The sequence below is a fragment of the Carcharodon carcharias genome (genome assembly GCF_017639515.1).
Source record: "Carcharodon carcharias isolate sCarCar2 chromosome 36 unlocalized genomic scaffold, sCarCar2.pri SUPER_36_unloc_18, whole genome shotgun sequence".
NCBI lineage: Eukaryota > Metazoa > Chordata > Chondrichthyes > Lamniformes > Lamnidae > Carcharodon > Carcharodon carcharias.
The window spans coordinates 136,164-163,744 of NW_024470735.1; the positions used below are offsets into that span (position 1 = coordinate 136,164).

At 58.1% G+C, this 27,581-nt stretch overlaps 1 protein-coding gene across 1 annotated transcript in view; it reads left to right on the top strand.

The window, feature by feature from the left end:
* adam15 (ADAM metallopeptidase domain 15) overlaps positions 1–25,544 on the top strand; it is a gene marked incomplete at both ends in the record, with an annotated part of 129,989 nt that extends 104,445 nt beyond the window's left edge. The window contains 8 exons of the mRNA XM_041181717.1: positions 2,824–3,019; positions 4,825–4,902; positions 8,543–8,654; positions 13,075–13,213; positions 15,985–16,044; positions 22,108–22,216; positions 23,315–23,392; positions 25,464–25,544. Of these exons, the coding sequence (XP_041037651.1) occupies positions 2,824–3,019; positions 4,825–4,902; positions 8,543–8,654; positions 13,075–13,213; positions 15,985–16,044; positions 22,108–22,216; positions 23,315–23,392; positions 25,464–25,544 (853 nt within the window). The remainder of the gene's footprint in view (positions 1–2,823; positions 3,020–4,824; positions 4,903–8,542; positions 8,655–13,074; positions 13,214–15,984; positions 16,045–22,107; positions 22,217–23,314; positions 23,393–25,463) is intronic.
* Positions 25,545–27,581: the final 2,037 nt, after the last annotated feature.

Below are 27,581 nucleotides of genomic sequence, written 5' to 3' on the forward strand. Positions count from 1 at the left end.
AGATAGGGAGGGGTGTAGGGGCTGGAGGAGGTTACAGAGAAAGGGAGGGCTGTAGGGGCTGGAGGAGGTTACAGAGATAGGGAGTGGTGTATGGGCTGGAGGAGGTTACAGAGATAGGGAAGGTTGTAGGGGCTGGAGGAGGTTACAGAGATAGGGAGGGGTGTAGGGGCTGGAGGAGGTTACAGAGGTATGGAGGGGTGTAGGGGCTGGAGGAGGTTACAGAGATAGGGAGGTGTATAGGGGCTGGAGGAGGTTACAGAGATAGGGAGGTGTATAGGGGCTGGACGAGGTTACAGAGATAGGGAGCGGTGTAGGGGCTGGAGGAGGTTATGGAGATAGGGATGGGTGTAGGGACTGCAGGAGGTTACAGAGAAAGGGAGTGGTGTAGGGGCTGGAGGAGGTTACAGAGATAGGGAGGGGTGTAGGGGCTGGAGGAGGTTATGGAGATAGGGATGGGTGTAGGGACTGCAGGAGGTGACAGAGATAGGGAGGGGTGTAGGGGCTGGAGGAGTTTATAGAGATAGGGAGGGGTCTAGGGGCTGGAGGATGTTACAGAGATAGGGAGGGGTGTAGGGGCTGGAGGAGTTTATAGAGATAGGGCGGTGTGTAGGGACTGTAGGAGGTTACAGAGATAGGGATGGGTGTAGGGGCTGGAGGAGGTTACAGAGATAGGGAGGAGTGTAGGGGCTGGAGGAGGTTACAGAGATAGGGAGGGGAGTAGGGGCTGGAGGAGGTTACAGAGATAGGGAGGGGTTTAGGGACTGCAGGAGGTGACAGAGATAGGGAGTGGTGTAGGGGCTGCAGGAGGTTACAGAGATAGGGAGGGGTGTAGGGGCTGGAGGAGTTTATAGAGATAGGGAGGGGTGTAGGGGCTGGAGGAGGTTACAGAGATAGGGAGGGGAGTAGGGGCTGGAGGAGGTTACAGAGATATGGAGGGGTGTAGGGGCTGGAGAAGGTTACAGAGATAGGGAGGGGTGTAGGGGCTGGAGGAGGTTACACAGATAGGGAGGGGTGTAGGGGCTGGAGGAGTTTACAGAGATAGGGATGGGTTTAGGGACTGCAGGAGGTTACAGAGATAGGGAGGGTTGTAGGGGCTGGAGGAGGTTATAGAGATAGGGAGGGCTGTAGGGGCTGGAGGAGGTTACAGAGATAGGGAGGGCTGTAGGGGCTGGAGGAGGATACAGAGATAGGGAGGGGTGTAGGGGCTGGAGGAGGATACAGAGATAGGGAGGGCTGTAGGGGCTGGAGGAGGTTACAGAGATAGGGAGGGGTGTAAGGGCTGGAGGAGGATACAGAGATAGGGAGGGCTCTAGTGGCTGGAGGAGGTTACAGAGATAGGGAGGGGTGTAGGGGCTGGAGGAGGATACAGAGATAGGGAGGGCTGTAGGGGCTGGAGGAGGTTACAGAGATAGGGAGGGGGTGAATCAGTTACTTTAAATTTTGCATCTTTTATTTCCTAAATTGTCCCAAGGTGCACACTGGAGCATTATCGGGCGGAAGTGAGAGTGAATCCTCCCCCTCTTGGACTTCACACACGGGGAGTCCAAGTCGAAGTTGTCGAGACACTATGGACATTGTTTATAATGTCCATCCTCCAAAGCCCTTCACTTCAGAGAGCCCCTGTGTTTGTCCTTTATTTACCTGTGTGTGTGCTGAGGGAATTCTTTCCGGAGAGATCGATCATTGTACTCCTGACTCCAGCTGTATGTTCACCAGCACTGACACCTTGTTAAAGCAGTTTGGTTTGAAATAGATGACAGGGTCCGAGTTAATTGACTGAAGCCTGGTTGAACAGTGTTTTATTCAGAGCATCAGTATGGGAAATAGACGATTAGACATTCTGCTGAGAAAATTAAACATGTTGGTGAATTCTCCGGCCTTCAGAGTAGTGGGTCTGGATCAGACACACACACCTCCCATCGTGGCTGAAAACCAACCTAAAAACTGTCCTGTCACCAAACCCTAATATCTCTTCATGTTCCATAACCCTCCTCTGTAACCAGCCCCTACTCCCCTCCCTATCTCTGTAAACTCCTCCAGCCCCTACTCCCCTCCCTATCTCTGTAACCTCCTCCAGCCCCTACACCCCTCCCTATCTCTGTAACCTCCTCCAGCCCCTACACCCCTCCCTATCTCTGTAACCTCCTCCAGCCCCTACACCCCTCGCTATCTCCGTAACCTCCTCCAGCCCCTGCACCCCTCCTTATCTCTGTAACCTCTTCCAGCCCCTACACCCCTCCCTATCTCTGTAACCTCCTCCAGCACCTACACCCATCCCTATCTCTGTAACCTCCTCCAGCCCCTACACCCCTCCCTATCTCTGTAACCTCCTGCAGTCCCTACACCCCTCCCTATCTCTGTAACCTCCTCCAGCCCCTACACCCCTCCCTATCTCTGTAACCTCCTCCAGCCCCTACACCCCTCCCTATCTCTGTAACCTCCTCCAGCCCCTACACTCCTCCCTATCTCTGTAACCTCCTCCAGCCCCTACACCCCTCCCTATCTCTGTAACCTCCTCCAGCCCCTACACCCCTCCCTATCTCTAACCTCCTCCAGCCCCTACATTCCGCCTCCCGCTCTCCCCCTCTCCAACCCAGCGTTCTGTCTCTCTCTCTCTCTCCTCCTTTAAGACGCTTCTTAAAACCTACCTGTTTGACCGAGGTTTTAGTTACCTGTCCGTGATATCTTGTCGTGGGGCTCGGGGTCAGACTCTGCTGGATAGTGTTCCTGTGGGGGTCGCTGAGCTGTGTAATTATATGAACGCTCTGTGTGAGTACCGGTTGCTGTTGTCCTGATCCCTCCCTTTCTGTGTGTTGTTTCCAGGGATGTGAAGTGTGGGAAGGTCCAGTGCCAGGGAGGGAATGACCGTCCAGTTCTTGGGTCGAATGCAGAAATTCTGGTCACCAACATCAAGGTGGGCCGAGATGAGTACAGTTGCCGGGGAACCTACTTCAACTTTGGTGATGATATTGCCGATCCAGCAATGGTTATGCCGGGCACAGTGTGTGGTGAACAAAAGGTACGGGGGGTCACAGGGTCCTGAGGCTAATTTATCATTTTTACATTTACAATAGCGAGGTCAGAGGGCTGTATATTCAACCTCGGGAATTGAGTCCATAGTTAAAGCAGCCACTACCAATCTGGTACTGAGGGAGCGCCGCACTGTCGGAGGGTCAGTACTGAGGGAGTGCCGCACTGTCGGAGGGTCAGTACTGAGGGAGTGCCGCACTGTCGGAGGGTCAGTACTGAGGGAGTGCCGCACTGTCGGAGGGTCAGTACTGAGGGAGTGCCGCACTGTCGGAGGGTCAGTACTGAGGGAGTGCCGCACTGTCTGAGGGTCAGTACTGAGGGCGTGCCGCACTGTCGGAGGGTCAGTACTGAGGGAGTGCCGCACTGTCGGAGGGTCAGTACTGAGGGAGTGCCGCACTGTCGGAGGGTCAGTACTGAGGGAGTGCCGCACTGTCAGGGTCAGTACTGAGGGAGTGCCGCTCTGTCGGAGGGTCAGTACTGAGGGAGCGCCGCTCTGTCGGAGGGTCAGTACTGAGGGAGTGCCGCACTGTCGGAGGTGCCGTCTTTCGAGATGAGACATTAAACTTAAGCCCCCGTCTGCCCTCTCAGGTGGATGTTAAAGGTCCCATTGTTGGAAGATGCATGGAGGGTGGGGGTTGGTGTGAGGGTGGTGGGAATAGTCCTCCCCGTGGTTATGGGCAATATTATAGCCTCAACCAATATCACTTGGAATTGTCATCATTACAATGCTGCTTGTGAGAGCTTGCTGTGTATAAATTGGCAGCCGCACCTCCTACATTTCCATAGTGACCACACTTGGAAGAAATAACTGCTTCATTGTCTGTGAAGTGCTTTGGGATGTCCTGAGGTGGAGAAAGGCACTAGAGAAATGCAAGTTGCACAGTTCTGTTTGAGGGCAGCTGCAGTGTAGACAATATCACAGGGCTGTAGGCTGGGGGTTGGTTTTGCTGCTTCCTTAACAGAGAGGATCCTCGATCAGGCTGCCAGGGTCCGTGGATATCAGGAACTTTGTGCTGCTGGGGTGTTAAGGGGAGCAGCGATGGTACCTTCATACATGGCCCCTGAACTTCCCCTGGATGTATCTGCACAGGTCACCTCGCCAGGTAGACATGAGTCCACCTCTGCCATACCATTTGGCATCTTTTGTTTTCCCCCAGTGTAGGCAATAGATGCCCTACCTCCCCTTGCTCAGGTGGCAGCTCACCAGGTCTTAACTGGATAGTGAGCCTCCACTGGCTGTTTGACTGCAGGAGCCATCGTAGCTCATCCCGATCCCAACATTCCGGGGCTCGTGCGCGGACTCGTTCCCTGGCAGGGCTGTCGGCGAGGTTGTGGGGCTCCAGAGGGTAGTGGCGGGGCACCCGAGCTCCTGGCTCGTTTTGGCTCACAGGCCAAACTTTTGCCCAAGGTCCATTTTGGCCCCTCCAGTGACCGGTACTGAGATCCACCAGGAATGGGCGGCGTGCCGAGGGGATGCTTGCAGGACCTGCTTCGGCTCTGCTCGGGTTGTAGCGTGAGGGGCCTCTGTGTCCGTTAACGTTTCAGTTCTCACTGATGCAGATGCTTCGGGGATTCTCTACTCCAGAGAACTCTGGATTCCCAGTTGTGAGTATATTCAAGGCAGAGTTTGATGGACTTTTGGGAATAAGGAGGTAGGTTGGGAAAGTGGAGCTGTGGTAGAAAATCAGCCATGATCTTATTGAGTGGTGGAGCAGGCTCGATGGGCTGAATGGCCTCCTCCAGCCCCTATTTCTCAACAAGCCCCATTTGTAACATTGCTTCTCATCTCTTCAGGCCTGTATCAATCGGACATGCCAGGATGTCTCCATGTTCAGAGTACAGGAATGTCAACAGAAGTGTAACACTCATGGGGTAAGATGAACCTTTCACGGGGCCTGTAAGGTGATATGTTCCAAGGCAGCGAATAGGACAATCCCACCGGGATTCATACCTTCAGTCTCCCCTTTCCGACCGGTGTTTCCAGAGTGAAGATCTGGCCTCTTGTTGAAGGGGAGGCCAGACACGCGCTTCCCAGCTCCTGTTCACTCCCACTGTCCACAATCCCAACGGACTCAAACCCCTTCCCATTCACTCCCACTGTCCACAATCCCAATGGACCCAAACCCCTTCCTGTTCATTCCCACTGTCCACAATCCCAACAGAGCCAAACCCCTTCCCATTCACTCCCACTGTACACAATCCCAATGGACCCAAACCCCTTCCCGTTAACTCCCACTGTACACAATCCCAATAGACCCAAACCCCTTCCCGTTCACTCCCACCGTACACAATCCCAATGGACCCAAGCCCCTTCCCGTTCACTCCCACTGTCCACAATCCCAATGGACCCAAACCCCTTCCCGTTCGCTCCCACTGTACACAATCCCAATGGACCCAAACCCCTTCCTGTTCATTCCCACTGTCCACAATCCCAACAGAGCCAAAACCCTTCCCATTCACTCCCACTGTACACAATCCCAATGGACCCAAACCCCTTCCCGTTAACTCCCACTGTACACAATCCCAATAGACCCAAACCCCTTCCCGTTCACTCCCACTATACACAATCCCAATGGACCCAAACCCCTTCCCGTTCACTCCCACTGTACACAATCCCAATAGACCCAAACCCCTTCCCGTTCACTCCCACTGTACACAATCCCAATAGACTCAAACCCCTTCCCGTTCACTCCCACTGTTCACAATCCCAATGGACCCAAACCCCTTCCCGTTCACTCCCACTGTACACAATCCCACTGGACCCAAACCCCTTCCCGTTCATTCCCACTGTCCACAATCCCAACAGAGCCAAAACCCTTCCCATTCACTCTCACTGTACGCAATCCCAATGGACCCAAACCCCTTCCCGTTAACTCCCACTGTACACAATCCCAATAGACCCAAACCCCTTCCCGTTCACTCCCACTGTACACAATCCCAATAGACCCAAACCCCATCCCGTTCACTCCCACTGTACACAATCCCAATGGACCCAAACCCTTTCCCGTTCACTCCCACTGTCCACAATCCCAACGGACTCAAACCCCTTCCCATTCACTCCCACTGTCCACAATCCCAATGGACCCAAACCCCTTCCCGTTCATTCCCACTGTCCACAATCCCAACAGAGCCAAACCCCTTCCCATTCACTCCCACTGTACACAATCCCAATGGACCCAAACCCCTTCCCGTTCACTCCCACAGTACACAATCCCAATGGACCCAAACCCCTTCCCCTTCACTCCCACTGTACACAATCCCAATAGACCCAAACCCCTTCCCGTTCACTCCCACTGTCCACAATCCCAACGGACTCAAACCCCTTCCCATTCACTCCCACTGTCCACAATCCCAATGGACCCAAACCCCTTCCCGTTCATTCCCACTGTCCACAATCCCAACAGAGCCAAACCCCTTCCCATTCACTCCCACTGTACACAATCCCAATGGACCCAAACCCCTTCCCGTTCACTCCCACTGTACACAATCCCAACAGAGCCAAACCCCTTCCCATTCATTCCCACTGTACACAATCCCAACGGACCCAAACCCTTTCCCGTTCACTCCCACTGTCCACAATCCCAACAGAGCCAAACCCCTTCCCATTCACTCCCACTGTACACAATCCCAATGGACTCAAACCCCTTCCCGTTCACTCCCATTGTACATGATCCCAATGAACACAAACCCCTTCCCATTCACTCCCACTGTACACAATCCCAATGGACCCAAACCCCTTCCCGTTCATTCCCACTGTCCACAATCCCAACAGAGCCAAACCCCTTCCCATTCATTCCCACTGTACACAATCCCAACGGACGCAAACCCCTTCCCGTTCACTCCCACTGTCCACAATCCCAACAGAGCCAAACAACTTCCCGTTAACTCCCACTGTACACAATCCCAATGGACCCAAACCCCTTCCCGTTACCTCCCACTGTACACAATCCCAATGGACCCAAACCCCTTCCCGTTCACTCCCACTGTACACAATCCCAATGGACCCAAACCCTTTCCCGTTCACTCCCACTGTACACAATCCCAATGGACCCAAACCCCTTCCCGTTAACTCCCACTGTCCACAATCCCAATGGACCCAAACCCCTTCCCGTTCACTCCCACTGTACACAATCCCAATGGACCCAAACCCCTTCCCGTTAACTCCCACTGTCCACAATCCCAATGGACCCAAACCCCTTCCCGTTCACTCCCACTGTCCACAATTCCAACGGACTCAAACCCCTTCCCGTTCATTCCCACTGTCCACAATCCCAACAGAGCCAAACCCCTTCCCATTAACTCCCACTGTACAGAATCCCAATGGACCCAAACCCCTTCCCGTTAACTCCCACTGTACACAATCCCAATAGACCCAAACCCCTTCCCGTTTACTCCCACTGTACACAATCCCAATGGACCCTAACACCTTCCCGTTCACTCCCACTGTCCACAATCCCAATGGACCCAAACCCTTTCCCGTTCGCTCCCACTGTACACAATCCCAATGGACCCAAACCCCTTCCCGTTAACTCCCACTGTACACAATCCCAATGGACCCAAACCCCTTCCCGTTCACTCCCACTGTACACAATCCCAATGGACCCAAACCCCTTCCCGTTAACTCCCACTGTCCACAATCCCAATGGACCCAAACCCCTTCCCGTTAACTCCCACTGTATACAATCCCAATGGACCCAAACCCCTTCCCTTTCACTCCCACTGTACACAATCCCAATGGACCCAAACCCCTTCCCGTTCACTCCCACTGTACACAATCCCAATGGACCCAAACCCCTTCCCGTTCACTCCACTGTCCACAATCCCAATGGACCCAAACCCTTTCCCGTTCACTCCCACTGTACACAATCCCAATGGACCCAAACCCCTTCCCGTTCACTCCCACTGTCCACAATCCCAATGGACCCAAACCCCTTCCCGTTCACTCCCACTGTACACAATCCCAATGGACCCAAACCCCTTCCCGTTCACTCCCACTGTCCACAATCCCAATGGACCCAAACCCCTTCCCGTTAACTCCCACTGTACACAATCCCAATGGACCCAAACCCCTTCCCATTCACTCCCACTGTACACAATCCCAATGGACCCAAACCCCTTCCCGTTAACTCCCACTGTCCACAATCCCAATGGACCCAAACCCCTTCCCGTTAACTCCCACTGTACACAATCCCAATGGACCCAAACCCCTTCCCGTTAAATCCCACTGTACACAATCCCAATGGACCCAAACCCCTTCCCGTTCACTCCCACTGTACACAATCCCAATGGACCCAAACCCCTTCCCCTTCACTCCCACTGTACACAATCCCAATGGACCCAAACCACTTCCCCTCCACTCCCACTGTACACTATCTCAACGGACCGAAACCCCTTCCCGTTCACTCCCAGTTCCAAAGCTGAATATAATTTTCCCCGTGGTGTTTGTGTTTTGTGTGTTGTGATGTGAATCGTTGACAGTTTTGCTGACGTTTTGTCTCTGTCTCTCCTGTAGGTTTGTAACAGTAATAATAACTGTCACTGTGATGCAGGCTGGGCTCCCCCTTTCTGTCAGGGCTCTGGCTATGGAGGAAGCGTTGACAGTGGCCCAGTCCAGGAACCCCGAGGTACTTCTCCTCTTCACACCCCACCCAACGCAGTGCCGCATGAAATTCCCTGTCATTATTCACTGGATAAAATGCACAATTCCACTTTATTCTTCTCTCTCTCTCTCTCTCCCTATCTCTCTCTCTCTCTTACCCTCCTCTCCCTATCCCTCTCTCTCCCCCTTCTGCCTGCTGTCTGTGTGTGTGTCTCTCTCTCTCCCTTCCCTCTCTCTGCCTCACTCTCTCTCCTGCCTTTTTCACTCTCCTCTCTCTCCCTCCTCTACCTATCTTTCTCTTTCTCTCTCTCTCCTGCCACATTCTCTCTGTCCCTCTCTCTTTTCCGCTCCTCTCACTTCTACCTCTCTCCTGCCTTCCTCTCCCTTTCTCTCACTCTCTCTCCTGCCTTTCTCCCTCTCTCTGTCAGCCTCTCTCTGCCTGACTCTCTCTCTCTCTCTCTCTTTTGTCATCCTCTCTCTTTCTCTCTCCTGCCTCCCTCTCCCTGTCTCTCTCTCTCTATCTCTCTGTCCACCTGCTCCTGAAACAGGTGATATTCTATCACCCCCCTCAAGTGGGCTCTCTTGTAAATCAATAGGGACCCCACCCAGTTCCCACGTGTGTTACCCTCGTCTCTGGGGCAAGAGGAGCTCACCCTACACTGTGCCCCGCTGGGGTGTGGGGACCTCGTGCCTCGATGGTGACCAGGAGCCAGGGCTACAGCTGTCGACAAGGGGGAGGCCTGCAGACCCTCGCCCCCTCCCTCTCGCTCTCTCTCTCCCAGCCCCCACACCAGCCTCCAGGAGCTGGCCGCGTCCATTTACAATTTCCTCTGTTACATTCCTCTGGGCACTGAGTCCTGTCCCTCGAGGCCTGAGTGATGTCAGCGCTGCGGTGAACTCTCTCTAACCCCCGCACTCACTTAACTAAAACCCAAGTCAGAAACCTCAGTGGTGACTTTAATGTTTTGGTGTTGATCCTAAATTAGGTCAAGTGCAAAGGCTTCTGGGAGAAGGCCCAATAGTGTGGTCCTTTCTCGCTGACCCTCTGGCCTGTCTGGAGACTATTCGACTCCGTCGCCTTTATCAGGCCCCTTGTGAAATTCTGTGTTGTACATTTAGAAGCCTGAGGCTGGCTCGACAATTATTCCCTTCAGGAAGGAAGGGGAGGGAGCCAAAGGATCTTTAGAATCTGGAGAAGGGCAGTCCCTCCATCTGACATTCCAGCTCCTCAACCGCCAGACTTGTCCAGCCTCAGGTTCAGCCTGCTCGCCCCAGCTCTGACCTGCCACAGGTCCCAAATCCCATTGTCTGGCCCAGCCAGACAGCCCCTCCGACAGTGCGGCACTCCCTCAGTACTGACCCTCCGACAGTGTGGCTCTCACTCAGTACTGACACTCCAACAGTGCGGCGCTCCCTCAGTACTGACCCTCCGACAGTGCGGCGCTCCCTCAGTACTGACCCTCCGACAGTGCGGCGCTCCCTCAGTACTGACCCTCCGACAGTGCGGCGCTCCCTCAGTACTGACCCTCCGACAGTGCGGCGCTCCCTCAGTACTGACCCTCCGACAGTGCGGCAATCCATCAGCACTTGGCATGTTGATAGATGCCCTGAAGTCTCTAGCGTGGGAACTAATGACAATGTGACTGACAGGTGAGTGCCAGCAGCGTGAGGTATATCTGAGGGTCTGGTGGAGCGAGCTGTCTGAAGTAGAGACGGCCGACTGATCGAGCAGCCAGTGAGCACAGAGTAACTGCAGCCTCGATCCTCTGAGCACTATGAAGCACAAGTTGTGTAAGATGCAGTTACCCAAGAACCAACAGCTGGAGCATTTCTACCATTTACATTTGGTGGCCATTCAACCCCTCGAGCCTGTTCCTCCATTCGCTCAGATCACAGCTGTTCTGTATCATCGCTCCAAATCGCTCCGCAACCCTTGGTTCTCTTACCCAACAAACATCTAGCCCTCTATGTCTGGAATCTTACAAACAGCCCCTTCCCACCCTGGACCTCCCCTTCCACAGCCTCGACAGCTTTATAGGGGGGGAGAGAGTTCTGGATTCCCGCTCCCCTGTGTCTGTTTGTGTGTGTGTGTGTGGGTGTGTGTGTGTAGGTGAGTGTGTGTGTGTGTGTGTGTAGGTGAGTGTGTGTGTGTGTGTGTGTGTGTAGGTGTGTGTGTGTGTAGGTGAGTGTGTGTGTGTAGGAGTGTGTGTGTGTAGGTGAGTGTGTGTGTGTAGGTGAGTGTGTGTGTGTAGGTGAGTGTGTGTGTGTGTAGGTGAGTGTGTGTGTAGGTGAGTGTGTGTGTAGGTGTGTGTGTGTGTGTGTGTGTGTGTAGGTGAGTGTGTGTGTGTGTAGGTGTGTGTGTAGGTGAGTGTAGGTGTGTGTGTAGGTGAGTGTAGGTGTGTGTGTAGGTGAGTGTAGGTGTGTGTGTGTGTGTGTAGGTGAGTGTGTGTGTGTGTGTGTGTGTATAGGTGTGTAGGTGTGTGTGTGTGTGTAGGTGTGTGTGTGTGTGTAGGTGTGTGTGTGTGTGTAGGTGTGTGTGTGTGTAGGTGAGTGTGTGTGTGTGTAGGTGTGTGTGTGTGTAGGTGAGTGTGTGTGTAGGTGAGTGTGTGTGTGTGTGTGTGTGTGTGTGTAGGTGAGTGTGTAGGTGTGTGTGTGTGTAGGTGTGTGTGTAGGTGTGTGTGTGTAGGTGAGTGTGTGTGTGTGTAGGTGTGTGTGTGTGTGTGGCTGTGTGTGTAGGTGTGTGTGTGTGTAGGTAGGTGTGTGTGTGTGTGTGTAGGTGAGTGTGTGTGTGTGTAGGTGAGTGTAGGTGTGTGTGTGTGTGTGTAGGTGAGTGTAGGTGTGTGTGTGTGTGTGTGTAGGTGAGTGTGTGTGTGTGTAGGTGTGTGTGTGTGTAGGTGTGTGTGTGTGTAGGTGAGTGAGTGTGTGTGTGTGTGTGTAGGAGTGTGTGTGTGTAGGTGAGTGTGTGTGTGTAGGTGAGTGTGTGTGTGTGTAGGTGAGTGTGTGTGTGTGTAGGTGAGTGTGTGTGTAGGTGAGTGTGTGTGTAGGTGAGTGTGTGTGTAGGTGTGTGTGTGTGTGTGTGTGTGTGTGTGTAGGTGAGTGTGTGTGTGTAGGTGTGTGTGTAGGTGAGTGTAGGTGTGTGTGTAGGTGAGTGTAGGTGTGTGTGTAGGTGAGTGGTAGGTGTGTTGTGGTGTGTGTAGGTGAGTGTGTGTGTGTGTGTGTGTGTATAGGTGTGTAGGTGTGGTGTGTGTGTAGGTGGTGTGGTAGGTGTGGGTGTGTGTGTAGGGAGTGGTGGTGGTGTGTAGGTGTGTGTGTGTGTAGGTGTGTGTGTGTGTAGGAGAGTGTGTGTGTAGGTGAGTGTGTGTGTGGTGTGGTGTGTGTGTGAGGTGAGTGTGTATGTGTGTGTGTGTGTAGGTGAGTGTGTAGGTGAGTGGTGTAGGGGGGTGTGGTGTAGGGAGTGTGGGTGGGTGTAGGTGGTGTGTGGTGGGTGGGTGGATGTGTGTATAGGTTGTGTGTGTGTGTGTAGGTGAGGTGTGTGTGTGTGGTAGTGGTGGAGGTGTGTGTGTGTTGAGGGTGTAGTGGAGTGTAGGTGTGTGGTGGTGTGGTAGGGTGAGTGTAGGGTGTGTGTGTGTGTGTGTGTGTAGGTGAGTGGGTGTGTGTGGGGGTAGGGGTGTGGGGGGGGTGGGTGGGTGTGTGAGGGTGGGGTGGTGTGGTGTGGTAGTGTGTGTGTGGTGGTAGTGTGTGTGTGTGTAGGGGTGGTGGTGTGTGTGTGTGTGTGTAGGTGTGTGTGTGTGTGTGTGTAGGTGTCTGTGTGTGTGTGTAGGTGTGTGTGTGTGTGCGTGTGTGTAGGTGTGTGTCGGTGTGTGTAGATGTGTGTGTGTGTAGATGTGTGTGTGTGTAGGTGTGTGCGTGTGTAGGTGCGTGTCTGTGTATGTGTGTGTATGTGTGTGTGTGTCTCTGTGTGTCTCTGTCTGTGTGTGTGTGTGTGTGTGTGTGTGTGTGTGAAGTGCTTCCTGACATCACTCTGAATGGGCCTGGCTTCAATTTTAAGACCCTTTGGCCTTCTTGAGTGTTTTGAGAAACTGAGGGTCTCGCTCGGCCATTTCAGTGGGGGGGCAGTTTAAGAGTCGACCACGTGGCTGTGGGTCTGGAGTCACGTGTAGGCCAGACCGGGTAAGGAGGGCAGATTTCCCTCCCTAAAGGGGGCATTAGTGACCCAGATGGGGTTTTTATGACAATCGATGATGGTCGTCATGGTCACCGTCACTGAGACTCGCTTTATATTCCCAGATTTATTCATCGGATTTAAATTCCACCAGCGGCCGGGGTGGGATTTGAACCCGGTCTCCCGAGTATTAGCCCGGGCCTCAGGATTACATTAACACTGTGCTCGGCTCGGTTTGGGAGAGTTTGTAACGGGGTTGCCTTTGCTCTGTCCCCTGGTCCAGGTAGCAGTGCCTTGGTGGCTGCCCTGTTGGTGACATTACTGCTGCTCTTACTGGCCTCGCTCTCCCTGTGTTACTGCAAACGGGAGCTGCTGTGTTCGGAGCTACAGAGACTGGGCAAGGCCAGCCCACAGCGCTACAGGTGAGACAGCTCGACGGACACCCACCAGCCAGGACTCTCCAAAATCCCATAACCCCCTACTCTGAGGGACAGGACACAACCCTCTGGGCTCTCGGGGCACGTTGTGATGCCCCTGGGTATCTCAGTCTAGACGCCTGTCACCCCGCCCGACCCCCAACCCCGACCCTGTCACCCTGCCTGACCCCTAACCCCGACCCTGTCACCCCGCCCGACCCCCAACCCCGACCCTGTCACCCCGCCCGACCCCCAACCCCGACCCTGTCACCCCGCCCGACCCCCAACCCCGACCCTGTCACCCCGCCCGACCCCCAACCCCGACCCTGTCACCCCGCCCGACCCCCAACCCCGACCCTGTCACCCCGCCCGACCCCCAACCCCGACCCTGTCACCCCGCCCGACCCCCAAACCCCGACCCTGTCACCCCGCCCGACCCCCAACCCCGACCCTGTCACCCCGCCCGACCCCCAACCCCGACCCTGTCACCCCCGCCCGACCCCCAACCCCGACCCTGTCACCCCCGCCCGACCCCCAACCCCGACCCTGTCACCCCGCCCGACCCCCAACCCCGACCCTGTCACCCCGCCCGACCCCCAACCCCGACCCTGTCACCCCGCCCGACCCCCAACCCCGACCCTGTCACCCCGCCCGACCCCCAACCCCGACCCTGTCACCCCGCCCGACCCCCAACCCCGACCCTGTCACCCCGCCCGACCCCCAACCCCGACCCTGTCACCCCGCCCGACCCCCAACCCCGACCCTGTCACCCCGCCCGACCCCCAACCCCGACCCTGTCACCCCGCCCGACCCCGTCCCTTCACCCAACCCCCAAACCCTGTCCCCCATAGCCCTGTATCAATCCCAGACTAATCCCACTGCCCCGCTCTCCCCTTTATCCCTCTGTATCACTGCTTCAGTTGATGATCCAATGTTCCTTTAAGAGATGCTGTGCTCTCTGACTGGAGCAATGTCTGTGTGAAATAATTCTGAGCCCCAGCAGCCTTGTCTGTGAAGAAATATCTGCACAGCTCTCTCTCTCTCTCTCTCTGTGTGTGTGTGTGTGTGTGTGTGTGTGTGACCGACCAAGGAACTGAGGCTAGGATTTAACAATAGCCGGAGGAAGCAGACTCTGGCCCAGCCTTTCTTTATCACAGCCTCTTAGAGTGAAAGTAACATTCCCCCTTCCCCCTGCTATCGCCCGCTCTAGCTAAGGGCGCTGGGGTGTGAAGGCCTGAATGGCCTCCTCCTGTGCCATTGAGACTCTATGTAAGGACCCTGTTCATGTGAGGCTCCTTTGTAAAGGCTGTATAGATAGCTCTATGCCTCTTGTTACCCTTTCCAATGTATCTGCCTCTTCCCCACCCCCCTCCCCTCCCCCCACCCCGTTTCCCCCCAACCCCCCACCCCGCTTCCCCCCTCCCCCCACCCCGCTTCCCCCTCCCCCCACCCCGCTTCCCCCCTCCCCCCACCCCTCTTCCCCCCTACCCCCCACCCCGCTTCCCCCTCCCCCCACCCCGCTTCCCCCCAACCCCCCACCCCCGCTTCCCCCCCTCCCCCACCCCGCTTCCCCCCTCCCCCCACCCCACTTCCCCCCACCCCCCACCCCGCTTCCCCCTACCCCCCACCCCGCTTCCCCCCTCCCCCCACCCCGCTTCCCCCCTCCCCCACCCCGCTTCCCCCTCCCCCCACCCCGCTTCCCCCCTCCCCCCACCCCGCTTCCCCCCCTCCCCCAACCCCCACCCCGCTTCCCCCCCTCCCCACCCCGCTTCCCCCCTCCCCCACCCCGCTCCCCCCTCCCCCACCCCGCTTTCCCCCCTCCCCCACCCCGCTTCCCCCCTCCCCCACCCCGCTTCCCCTCCCCCACCCCGCTTCCCCCCACCCCGCTTCCCCCCTCCCCCACCCCGCTTCCCCCCACCCCGGCTTCCCCCCTCCCCCCACCCCGCTTCCCCCCCTCCCCCCACCCCGCTTCCCCCTCCCCCCACCCCGCTTCCCCCCTCCCCCCACCCCGCTTCCCCCCTCCCCCCACCCCGCATCCCCCTCCCCCACCCCGCTTCCCCCCACCCCCGCTTCCCCCTCCCCCCACCCCGCTTCCCCCTACCCCCCCCCCCGCTTCCCCCCTCCCCACCCCGCTTCCCCCCACCCCGCTTCCCCCTCCCCACCCCGCTTTCCCCCCACCTCCAGCTTTCCCCCCTCCCCCCACCCCGCTTCTCCCCCGTCCTCCCACCTCCGCTTCCCCCCTCCCCCCACCCCGCTTTCCCCCCTCCCCCCACCCCAGCTTCCCCCCTCCCCCACCCCACTTCCCCCCCTCCCCACCACCCCGCTTCCCCCCACCCCCCACCCCCGCTTCCCCCCTCCCCCCACCCCGCTTCCCCCCTCCCCCCACCCTCCGCTTCCCCCCTCCCCCACCCCGCATTCCCCCCCTCCTCCCACCCCGCGTTCCCCCCTCCCCCCAACCCCCACCCCCGCTTCCCCCTCCCCCCACCCCCCACCCCGCTTCCCCCCTCCCCCCACCCCGCTCCCCCCCCACCACCCCGCCCCGCCTCCCCCTCCCCCCCACCCCGCTTCCCCCCACCCCGCTTCCCCCCTCCCCCCACCCCGCCTTCCCCCTCCCCCACCCCCCACCCCGCTCCCCCCCACCACCCGCCCCGCCTCCTCCTCCCCCCCCACCCCGCTTCCCCCCACCCCCCGCCCCGCCTCCCCCCTCCCCCCATCTCTCCCACGTGCCTTCCATTGACATGTTGACCAATTGCTGTGTCTTCTTACCCACAATGCAGTGCGACAGGTGGCTATCGGCTCGGTGTCCTGCAGGAGTGGGTTTCCCAAGATGCAGAATGGTAAATTGTTCACTGCGAGTGTTGCTCTCCCTCAGCTGCTTGCTCCTTCCCTCTCTCCCTCTCTCTCTCTCTCTCTCTCTCTCTGCCTCTCTCAGGCTATTCCTCCAGCTCTGAACCACACTTGGGGCCTGTGGGTGCTGCTCCCTGCTATCCTCGGCCAGCTTTAGTGTGGGCCTGCACTTTGGAGAAAAGATTACCCCCCACCTCGTCCCTGTCCCTCTCCCTCCTCCGTTACCCTCTCCCTCAGGCGGAGGGAGGGGGGGAGGGAGTCCACTTAGCATCCCGACAGGCTCGAGGGGCTGAACGGACCCCCTGCTCCTCTGTCCCTGACTCGAAGCTGAGGAGATTTTGAGCGAGACCCCCAGGGAGTTGCTCCCCCGGTGACTCTCCCCACTCTCTCCCCCGGTGACTCTCCCCACTCTCTCCCCCGGTCACTCTCCCCACTCTCTCCCCTGGTGACTCTCCCCACTCTCCCCCGGTGACTCTCCCCACTCTCTCCCCCAGTCACTCTCCTCACTCTCTCCCCCGGTGACTCTCCCCACTCTCTCCCCCGGTGACTCTCCCCGCTCTCTCCCCCGGTCACTCTCCCCACTCTCTCCCCCGGTGACTCTCCCCACTCTCTCCCCTGGTGACTCTCCCCACTCTCCCCCGGTGACTCTCCCCACTCTCTCCCCCGGTCACTCTCCTCACTCTCTCCCCCGGTGACTCTCCCCACTCTCTCCCCCGGTGACTCTCCCCACTCTCTCCCCTGGTGACTCTCCCCACTCTCTCCCCCGGTCACTCTCCCCACTCTCTCCCCTGGTGACTCTCCCCACTCTCCCCCGGTGACTCTCCCCACTCTCTCCCCCGGTCACTCTCCTCACTCTCTCCCCCGGTGACTCTCCCCACTCTCCCCCGGTCACTCTCCCCACTCTCTCCCCCAGTCACTCTCCCCACTCTCTCCCCCGGTCACTCTCCCCACTCTCTCCCCCAGTCACTCTCCCCACTCTCTCCCCCGGTCACTCTCCCCACTCTCTCCCCCGGTGACTCTCCCCGCTCTCTCCCCCGGTCACTCTCCCCACTCTCTCCCCCGGTCACTCTCCCCACTCTCTCCCCCGGTGACTCTCCCCACTCTCTCCCCTGGTGACTCTCCCCACTCTCCCCCGGTGACTCTCCCCACTCTCTCCCCCGTCACTCTCCTCACTCTCTCCCCCGGTGACTCTCCCCACTCTCTCCCCCGGTGACTCTCCCCACTCTCCCCCGGTGACTCTCCCCACTCTCTCCCCCGGTGACTCTCCCCACTCTCTCCCCCGGTGACTCTCCCCACTCTCTCCCCCGGTCACTCTCCCCACTCTCTCCCCTGGTGACTCTCCCCACTCTCCCCCGGTGACTCTCCCCACTCTCTCCCCCGGTCACTCTCCTCACTCTCTCCCCCGGTGACTCTCCCCACTCTCTCCCCCGGTGACTCTCCCCGCTCTCTCCCCCGGTCACTCTCCTCACTCTCTCCCCCGGTGACTCTCCCCACTCTCTCCCCTGGTGACTCTCCCCACTCTCCCACGGTGACTCTCCCCACTCTCTCCCCCGGTCACTCTCGTCACTCTCCCCACTCTCTCCCCCGGTGACTCTCCCCACTCTCTCCCCGCTCTCTCCCCCGGTCACTCTCCCCACTCTCTCCCCCAGTGACTCTCCCCACTCTCTCCCCCGGTCACTCTCCCCACTCTCTCCCCTGGTGACTCTCCCCACTCTCTCCCCCGGTCACTCTCCCCACTCTCTCCCCCGGTGACTCTCCCCGCTCTCTCCCCCGGTGACTCTCCCCGCTCTCTCGCCCGGTCACTCTCCCCACTCTCTCCCCCGGTGACTCTCCCCACTCTCTCCCCCGGTGACTCTCCCCACTCTCTCCCCCGGTCACTCTCCTCACTCTCTCCCCCGGTGACTCTCCCCACTCTCTCCCCCGGTCACTCTCCCCACTCTCTCCCCCGGTCACTCTCCCCACTCTCTCCCCCGGTCACTCTCCCCACTCTCTCCCCGCTCTCTCCCCCAGTCACTCTCCCCACTCTCTCCCCCGGTGACTCTCCCCACTCTCTCCCCCGGTCACTCTCCCCACTCTCTCCCCTGGTGACTCTCCCCACTCTCTCCCCCGGTCACTCTCCCCACTCTCTCCCCCGGTGACTCTCCCCGCTCTCTCCCCCGGTGACTCTCCCCGCTCTCTCCCCCGGTGACTCTCCCCGCTCTCTCGCCCGGTCACTCTCCCCACTCTCCCCCGGTGACTCTCCCCACTCTCTCCCCCGGTCACTCTCCCCACTCTCTCCCCCGGTCACTCTCCCCACTCTCTCCCCCGGTCACTCTCCCCACTCTCTCCCCCGGTCACTCTCCCCACTCTCTCCCCCGGTCACTCTCCCCCGGTCACTCTCCCCACTCTCTCCCCCGGTCCCCGGTCACTCTCCCCACTCTCCCCCGGTGACTCTCCCCACTCTCTCCCCCGGTCACTCTCCCCACTCTCTCCCCCGGTGACTCTCCCCACTCTCTCCCCCGGTGACTCTCCCACTCTCTCCCCCGGTGACTCTCCCCACTCTCTCCCCCGGTGACTCTCCCCACTCTCTCCCCCGGTGACTCTCCCCACTCTCTCCCCCGGTGACTCTCCCCACTCTCTCCCCCGGTGACTCTCCCCACTCTCTCCCCCGGTCACTCTCCCCACTCTCTCCCCCGGTCACTCTCCCCACTCTCTCCCCCGGTCACTCTCCCCACTCTCTCCCCCGGTCACTTTCCCCACTCTCTCCCTGTGACTCTCCCCACTCTCTCCCCCGGTCACTCTCCCCACTCTCTCCCGGTGACTCTCCTCACTCTCTCCCCCAGTCACTCTCTCCACTCTCTCCCCCGGTGACTCTCCCCGCTCTCTCCCCCGGTGACTCTCCCCACTCTGTCCCCTGGTGACTTTCCCCACTCTCTCCCCCAGTGACTCTCCCCACTCTCCCCTGGTGACTCTCCCCCGGAGACTCTCCCCGCTCTCTGCCCGACTCTCCCGTGCTCAGTTGGGATGGTTTAATGTCGGGATAAGTTGGCCTTGCCTTGTCGACACTGATTCCTAAAGCAGGAACTGACCCTCGAGGCAGTATCACTGGGGTCGAGAAATGTCGCGTGTGTGAGTAGCCTTATCCTGCCTAGCCCAGCTCACACAGCCATTGAGCCCTACAGCCCAGCTGAGGCCATTCAGCCCATCGTCCCTGTGCTGGCTCTGTGAAAGATCAATCCAGTTAGTCCCACACCCCTCCCGCTCTCTCCCCCATATCCCTGCAATTTTTCCCCCCTTCCAGTATTTATCCGATTCCTCCCCACCTTTTGAAAGTTCCTGTTGAATCTGCTTCCACCGCCCTTTCAGGCAGCGCCTTCCAGATCACAACAACTCGCTGTGTAAATAAAAACAAATTCTCCTCATCTCCCCCCTCTGGTTCCCTTCCCGATTCTCTTCAATCTGTGTCCCCTCTGGTTACCGACCCTCCTGCCCAGTGGGAACAGTTTCTCCTTACTTACTCTGTCCGAACCCCCTCCCTTCCTGATTTTGAACGCCTCGATTCAATCTCCCCCTTAACCTTCTCCGCTCTAAGGAGAACAATCCCAGCTTCTCCAGCCTCTCCACACGGACGGGTGTACCTTGACGTGTTGGCCAACAGGGTTGGTCAGTCTCTGCCTCCAAGCGACAGAGTTTGAATCCGTGGTTGCTTGCTGAACCTTGGTTGTCTTTATATAGAGCAGGAGCTATCGCTGGTTGGGCTATGATGGTGGTGGAAATGACTGTCCTTTCTCGCTGCTGATTTGCGTGATGCTCCGAGACTATTTTCACCAAACTGACGGCGCTGTGCCTGAATCTCTGCTCCATCTGCTTGGGGAGGAAGTTGCTGCACTTCACCAGCTGCTTCCTCATCGAGCTTCGGAACAGCCAGCGGAGTGACTGGAAGAGGAGGTTAGCCGCCAGTGACAGACTCTTCGAGCAGGGGAGTCGTCGCAGTGCTGCCAAGCGGGCACGAGGTGTGTTTCCCTCACCGCTGTCCGTACTGGCCAACGACCGAAGCGAGAGGTCAAGGGGCGCGGACCGCAACATGTGCGACCCCTTCAAAGGTCAGTTAGGGTCTCCAGCCTGGTGTGCCATTGGCATCGGGAGCAGAGTGGAACACAGGGTACAGTGAGGCCACAGTATGTGGAGCCATTTCATCTGAGAGGGGCAGCATTGAGTGGTTAGGTAGCAACCCACCCCCCTTTACTGGGGACAGTGTAGAGGGAGCTTTACTCTGTATCTAACCCCGTGCTGTACCTGTCCTGGGAGTGTTTGATGGGGACAGTGTAGAGGGAGCTTTACTCTGTATCTAACCCCGTGCTGTACCTGTCCTGGGAGTGTTTGATGGGGACAGTGTAGAGGGAGATTTACTCTGTATCTAACCCCGTGCTGTACCTGTCCTGGGAGTGTTTGATGGGGACAGTGTAGAGGGAGATTTACTCTGTATCTAACCCCGTGCTGTACCTGTCCTGGGAGTGTTTCATGGGGACAGTGTAGAGGGAGTTTTACTCTGTATCTAACCCCGTGCTGTACCTGTCCTGGGAGTGTCTGATGTTTTTCGAGGAACTGGAACATGCTTGCTCAGCCTTGGGGAGATTTTGAGTTGAAGGATTGCTTCCCGATTCTGACGGGAAATTGGGAAGTGATGTCATTTGACCTTCGACATGACTCATCTGTTCATTAAAGTGCAGGTGGTGACAGCATGAGGAAATGAGGGTTTGTCTCTTTCAATCTGTTGCTGTTACCGGTCACAGAAAGATCCAGAGCAGCAGGAGACCATTCAGCCCATCGTTCCTGTGCTGGCTCTTTGAAAGATCTGTCCGATTAATCCCACCCACACCCCCCTTTCTTTCTCCCCCCTCCATATCCCTGTAAACGTCCCCCCTTCCAGTATTTATGCGATTCCCCCCCTTTTGAAAGTTCCTATTGAATCTGCTTCCACCGCCCTTTCAGGCAGCGCCTTCCAGATCACAACAACTCGCTGTGTAAATAAAAACAAATTCCCCTTATTTCCCTCTCTGGTTCCCTTCCCGATTCTCTTCAATCTGTGTCCCCTCTGGTTACCGACCCTCCTGCCCAGTGGGAACAGTTTTTCCTTATTTACTCTGTCCGAAACCCCCCCCCCCCATTCCCGATTCTCTTCAATCTGTGTCCCCTCTGGTTACCGACCCTCCTGCCCAGTGGGAACAGTTTCCCCTTATTTACTCTGTCCGAACCCCCTTCCTGATTCTCTTCAATCTGTGTCCCCTCTGGTTACCGACCCTCCTGCCCAGTGGGAACAGTTTTTCCTTATTTACTCTGTCCGAAACCCCCCCCCCCCATTCCCGATTCTCTTCAATCTGTGTCCCCTCTGGTTACCGACCCTCCTGCCCAGTGAGAACACTTTCTCCTTATTGACTCTGTCCGAACCCCCCCTTCCTGATTCTCTTCAATCTGTGTCCCCTCTGGTTACCGACCCTCCTGCCCGGTGGGAACAGTTTCTCCTTATTTACTCTGTCCGAACCCCCCCTTCCTGATTCTCTTCAATCTGTGTCCCCTCTGGTTACCGACCCTCCTGCCCGGTGGGAACAGTTTCTCCTTATTTACTCTGTCCGAACCCCCCCTTCCTGATTCTGAACGCCTCGATTCAATCTCCCCCTTAACCTTCTCCGCTCTAAGGAGAACAATCCCAGCTTCTCCCAGTCGCTCCACATGGACTGAAGCCCCTCACCCTTGACCCCGTTCTGGATAAATCATAGTCCCCTACAGGAGAGAGAAGTTGGCGGTGGGGTTGGAACTATGGCTTCCTTTTCGCACCAGTGTAAAGAGGATTGACTGTGACCGCCCCCCCCAAAGATGTTAACAGAGTGTGGGGGCTACCTGTGCTAATGTGGGGGTGCAGGATCGCCGAAGGTGAACATGTTTTGACGGTGCCACCATTTTGGTAAGTCAGCTGCGGGCGTGAACGTTTGGTGATGTGACATGAGGTTAGCATGTCTGCACTTTGACCTTTTACCCTCTGCCCCCCCAACCCCCTCTCCCGCTGAATATTTCAGGGGTTCCAGGATGGAGAATGGCACTCGGGCGCCCCTAGCTGACCGGCCGCGGTGTAAACCTCCAGATTGGCTCCAACAGACCGAGATGAGGCCAGCGCAGTCGTTTAAGGTAATTTGGGCGTTCGGTATTCACTCAACAACACTGGTCCTTCAATTTTGTTGGGGACCTCATTTCACTGTTAAAGTCCCCGCACCTTCCAAGCCCACGACCTCTACCATCTAGAAGGACAAGGGCAGCAGACACATGGGGAACACCACCACCTGGAAGTTCCCCTCCGAGCCCCTCACCATCCTGATTTGGAAATATATCGGCTGTTCCTTCACTGTCGCTGGGTCCAAATCCTGGAACTCCCTCCCTAACAGCACGGTGGGTGTACCTACACCACAGGGGACCGCAGCGGCTCAAGAAGGCAGCTCACCCCCACCTTCTCAAGGGGCAATTAGGGATGGGCAATAAACACAGGCCCAGCCAGAGACACCCGCACCCCTTTGTAAAGGGCCCCCTTGGAGGGGACTGGCTGGCACGGTGGGTTCGACAGGGCCTGGTTTCAGGCTCTGGGTCCAGCCGCCGCCCATGCCCTTGCCACGTAGGGTTGAGGGGGTGCCGGCGGTGGGGTCGGGTTCCTGGGCCTGGGACCGGGCACCGCAGAGGCAGACTGGCACGCCGGGCAGCTGGGGGATGGGTGGGTGGGTGGTGGGTGGTGGGGGTTGGGGGGGGGGGGTCGGGTGGGGGGTTGGATGGCAGTGGGGGGGGGGGGGGGTGCTGGGTTGGCGGTTGTGGGGTGGGGGTAGGGGGGAGTTGGGGGGAGAGGTGCCTCCTTATCCCGGAAGACCAGCGCCTCCGACAGTGCGGCACTCCCCTCAGGACCGGCGCCGGGCGTGCGGCCCTGGGTTGGGGAGCTCGGAGCCACAACCCTTCTGACCCTGAGATGGGGACCCCCTGACCTTCCTCCATCGCCAAGGCCTACGCATACATAACCATCCATCGACCTTAACCGTGCACGCTGACTGCATGCAATCCGCTAGGCTGCCATGGTAACCGGCGCTGCCCATTGCCCACGGTAACCAACATGTCGTAGCTCCACCATCTTCAATAACCTCAATGTTGCTTGACTAACCAACCTCCTCTGTGATGCCCCCTCTCTGTGTACGTGTCCTTTTGTTTTCCTCTCTCGTCTCCCCCTGTGCTTCTGTTTTCTCCTTGCAGCCAGCCCCTCAGCTGCTCTTGAGGCCTGCTCCACCATCAAAGCCTCTACCACCAGACCCAGTGGTCAAAGTGTGCCAGGTAACCGCTGTGCATTGTGGGAGAAGTAGCCATGGCGGTGGGAGGGAGGGAGGTTGGGGACGGGCAGTAACCTCGGATGTTTTGGGGAGGGTTGTTGGGGGCGGGGGGGGGTGGTGGGTAGGTGGTTGCTGGTGGAGGGAGGGAGGGAGGGAGGGCAGGGGAAAGTTCCAGCCGCACTTCTAGAACGTTCCGTTGGGGAGGCACCCAGTCACTCTTGGCGCGGTCCAGTTTAGGTGGAGCGTGTTGGGGAAGCTGTGCCGGGCGCCCCTGGCCCCTGGGTGTCTCCAGCCGCCACCTTGACCTTACCCGGCCATGGTTTTTGACCCACGATGTCGCTCCCCCACACCCCCAACCACCGCCCCCCCCAACAATTCAAGAGAGGGATTTTCGGGCCTGTGGATCACCCCCCCCCCTTCCCCGCCCCCACCCATTACCCCATTCGCCTCACGAGCGGGACCCCCACATTGAAAGTCCCTCTGGGCCCCACCCTGACGAGGCCATTCAGCCCCTCCAGCCTATCCCTCCGTTCAATCGATCAGATCACGGCTGATCTATATCCTAGCCCCATCTGCCCGCCCGGGTCCCCCCACCTTACCCAACAAAAATCCAAACACCTCCGTGTGGAAATTTCCAATTGACCCCCTCCTCCCCTCCCACCTTCGACAACTTCTTTTGGGGTGGGGGTTGTGGGGGGGGCGGGGTTGGGGGGAGAGTTCCAGATTCCCGCCTCCCCTGTGTGTGTGTGTCCAAAGTGCTTCTTGACATCACCCCCGGCTCCAACTTTAAGCTTCTGCCCCCTGTGGACTCCACCCTCCCCCCTGCCCCCTCCTGTCCACCCAGGGTAAATTGATGCCTCCCCCCTTCCCTGCCACCCCCCTGAACCCTTCACCCGCACTTGGGTTGCCACCTGGGGACTGGAGGCCGGTCTGAGGGGGGCCTCTCTCTCTGGCGAGAGGCAAGTAGGCCGCAGGCTTCCTGTGGGGGAGATTTCTTCACCTCTACCTCCCTCAGGGTTCACTCCTGAACAACCCCCCCCCCCCCCCACCCTTCCAACCACTTGGGTGTTTTAAGGTTCTGACCTTCCACAGGAGGAGGCCATGCCGCATTGGGCTAGTATTCCAGAGACCCAGGGTCATGCTCTGGGGACCCAGGTTCGAATCCCAACCCGGGAGATGGTGGAATTCGGATTCAATAAAAAAATCTGGCATTAAAATTCTAATCGTGACCGTGAAACCATTGTCGATTGTGGTTAAAAACCCATCTGGGTCACGAATGCCCCATTTAGGGAGGGAAATCTTACCCGGTCTGGCCTACATGTGACTCCAGACCCCACAGCCACGTCTCAAAGATGCCCTCTGGACAAGGGCAATGAGGGATGGGCAGTAAATGTTGGCCCAGCCAGCGACGCCCACATCCCACGAATGAATTCAAAATAAACCCCTTGTCCCTGACTCCCCCCACCACCCCCCAACGCCCCCACCGAAGCCTCTCCCTCCTTATCGATCCCTTTCGAATGCTAAAAAGCCTCGATCGAATCACCGGGACAGGAACCCAGCTCGTCCCATCTCTCCTCGGAGTTTAAGCCCCTTAGGGTGTGGGGGTCGTTCCGGCCAACCCCCCCCCCCGCCACCTCCCTCCGAGGGCCGATTCCCTCGGGGTGCAGGGGGAGCAGCGCTGCCCCCTGTAGGTGAACTGTGTCCCGACCAAGGCTTTGCTGTCGGGATTCAACTTTCCCTTCAGATCCTGCTCCCCCCCACCCCACCACCACCCCCGACCCTAAACCCGCCCCCTCCCTGGTTACTAAAGGCCAACGTCCCATTGGCCCTTGCGATGGTGGTTGACGAGTGAGCGGTAGCCGCCATTTTGTCTGTCGCGATTGGTTGGGAGGGGAGGGAGGGAGTTTCGAGGTATTGTTGGCGGGTGGGGTAAGGGAGGGTGCTCTATATCGAAGTTGGGGGGTGGTGGGGGGGGGTGTGTTCACTCCGAGCGGTTGAAGCTGGTTGGTTGATGGGGGTGGGGGTGGGGGTGGTGGCGACTGCATTTCTTAACCCTTTTACTTGTCTCCGAGCAGCCCACCCTCCAGGGTCCGCCAGGAAGACCACCTCCCCCAGCGACGCCACTCCCAGCCGATCCCGTCCCAAAGAGCAGCCAGGTAACATTGTGGCCGTTGGCGGGGTCACTGGGGTCCATGTCCCGGGTGGATGAGCCGGACGGAATCTGTGTGAGAAATTCCCTCCCCCTCCCCCCACTAATCCACCCCCCCACCCCCCCCCCCCCCCCCCACCCCACTACCCCCCTCCTGCCAGACGTCAACCTGGCGCAATAGCTGCAGGAGGGCCAATCAGGCCTCGAGCCTCTCATTCGCTCAGGTCCCAGAATCCCACCACCGTTGACTTCCATCGACCCCCTTGCGTCGGAGGCAAATCTCACCCACCTCGGGTTTGATATTTTCAGTCAGCAACCCCCCCCCCCCCCCCCGCCCCCCCCACCCCCCACAGCCTTCACAGCTGATCCAATAGTGTGAACTCGGCAAATTGAGGCAAGGCCTCAAGTACAAAATGGCCGCCAAAAGCATCGACAGCTTTCGTTCGTCAAGCGCCTCTTAGCGTCATCAAATACCCCAGCGCGTTTCATAACAGGATCAACCGGAGGTGTTTTATTTATAAAATGGACCCTGACCCATGAGGAGATATTAGGGACGGGAGTCCAAAAAAGCTCAGTCAGAGAGGACAGGTTTAAGGAGCATCGTAAAGGAGGGGAGAGAGAGAGAGCGAGGGGGAGTGGGTGGGAGAGAGAGAGGTTTAGGGTGGGAATTCCAGAGCTCAGGGCCCCCCCAGGCAGCTGAAGGCCCGGCCGCCAATGGTGGAGCGATGGGAATCGGGGGATGGTCAAGAGGCCGGTATTGGAGGAACGCAGAGATCTCGGAGGGTTGTAGGGGCTGGAGGAGGTTACAGAGATAGAGAGGGGTGTAGGGGCTGGAGGAGGTTACAGAAATAGGGAGGGGTGTAGGGGTTGGAGGAGGTTACAGAGATAGGGAGGGGTGTAGGGGTTGGAGGAGGTTACAGAGATAGGGAGGGGTGTAGGGGCTGGAGGAGGTTACAGAGATAGGGAGGGGTGTAGGGGCTGGAGGAGGTTACAGAGATAGGGAGGGGTGTAGGGACTGAAGGAGGTTACAGAGATAGGGAGGGGTGTAAGGGCGGGAGGAGATTACAGAGATAAGGAGGGGTGTAGGGGCTGGAGGAGGTTACAGAGATAGGGAGGGGTGTAGGGGCTGGAGGAGGTTACAGAGATAGGGAGGCGTGTAGGGGCTGGAGGAGGTTACAGAGATAGGGAGGGGTATAGGGGCTGGAGGAGGTTACAGAGATAGGGAGGGGTGTAGGGACAGGAGGAAGTTACAGAGATAGGGAGGGGTGTAGGGGCTGGAGGAGGTTACAGAGATAGGGAGGGGTGTAGGGGCTGGAGGAGGTTACAGAGATAGGGAGAGGTGTAGGGGCTGGAGGAGGTTACAGAGATAGGGAGGGGTGTAGGGGCTGGAGGAGGTTACAGAGATAGGGAGGGGTGTAGGGGCTGGAGGAGGTTACAGAGATAGGGAGGGGTGTAGGGACAGGAGGAGCTTACAGAGATAGGGAGGGGTGTAGGGGCTGGAGGAGGTTACAGAGATAGGGAGGGGTGTAGGGGCTGGAGGAGGTTACAGAGATAGGGAGGCGTGTAGGGGCTGGAGGAGGTTACAGAGATAGGGAGGGGTGTAGGGGCTGGAGGAGGTTACAGAGATAGGGAGGGGTGTAGGGACAGGAGGAAGTTACAGAGATAGGGAGGGGTGTAGGGGCTGGAGGAGGTTACAGAGATAGGGAGGGGGTGTAGGGTCTGGAGGAGGTTACAGAGATAGGGAGGGGTGTAGGGGCTGGAGGAGGTTACAGAGATAGGGAGGGGTGTAGGGGTGGGAGGAGGTTACAGAGATAGGGAGGGGTGTAGGGGCTGGAGGAGGTTACAGAGATAGGGAGGGGTGTAGGGACAGGAGGAGCTTACAGAGATAGGGAGGGGTGTAGGGGCTGGAGGAGGTTACAGAGATAGGGAGGGGTGTAGGGGCTGGAGGAGGTTACAGAGATAGGGAGGGGTGTAGGGGCTGGAGGAGGTTACAGAGATAGGGAGGGGTGTAGGGGCTGGAGGAGGTTACAGAGATATAGGAGGG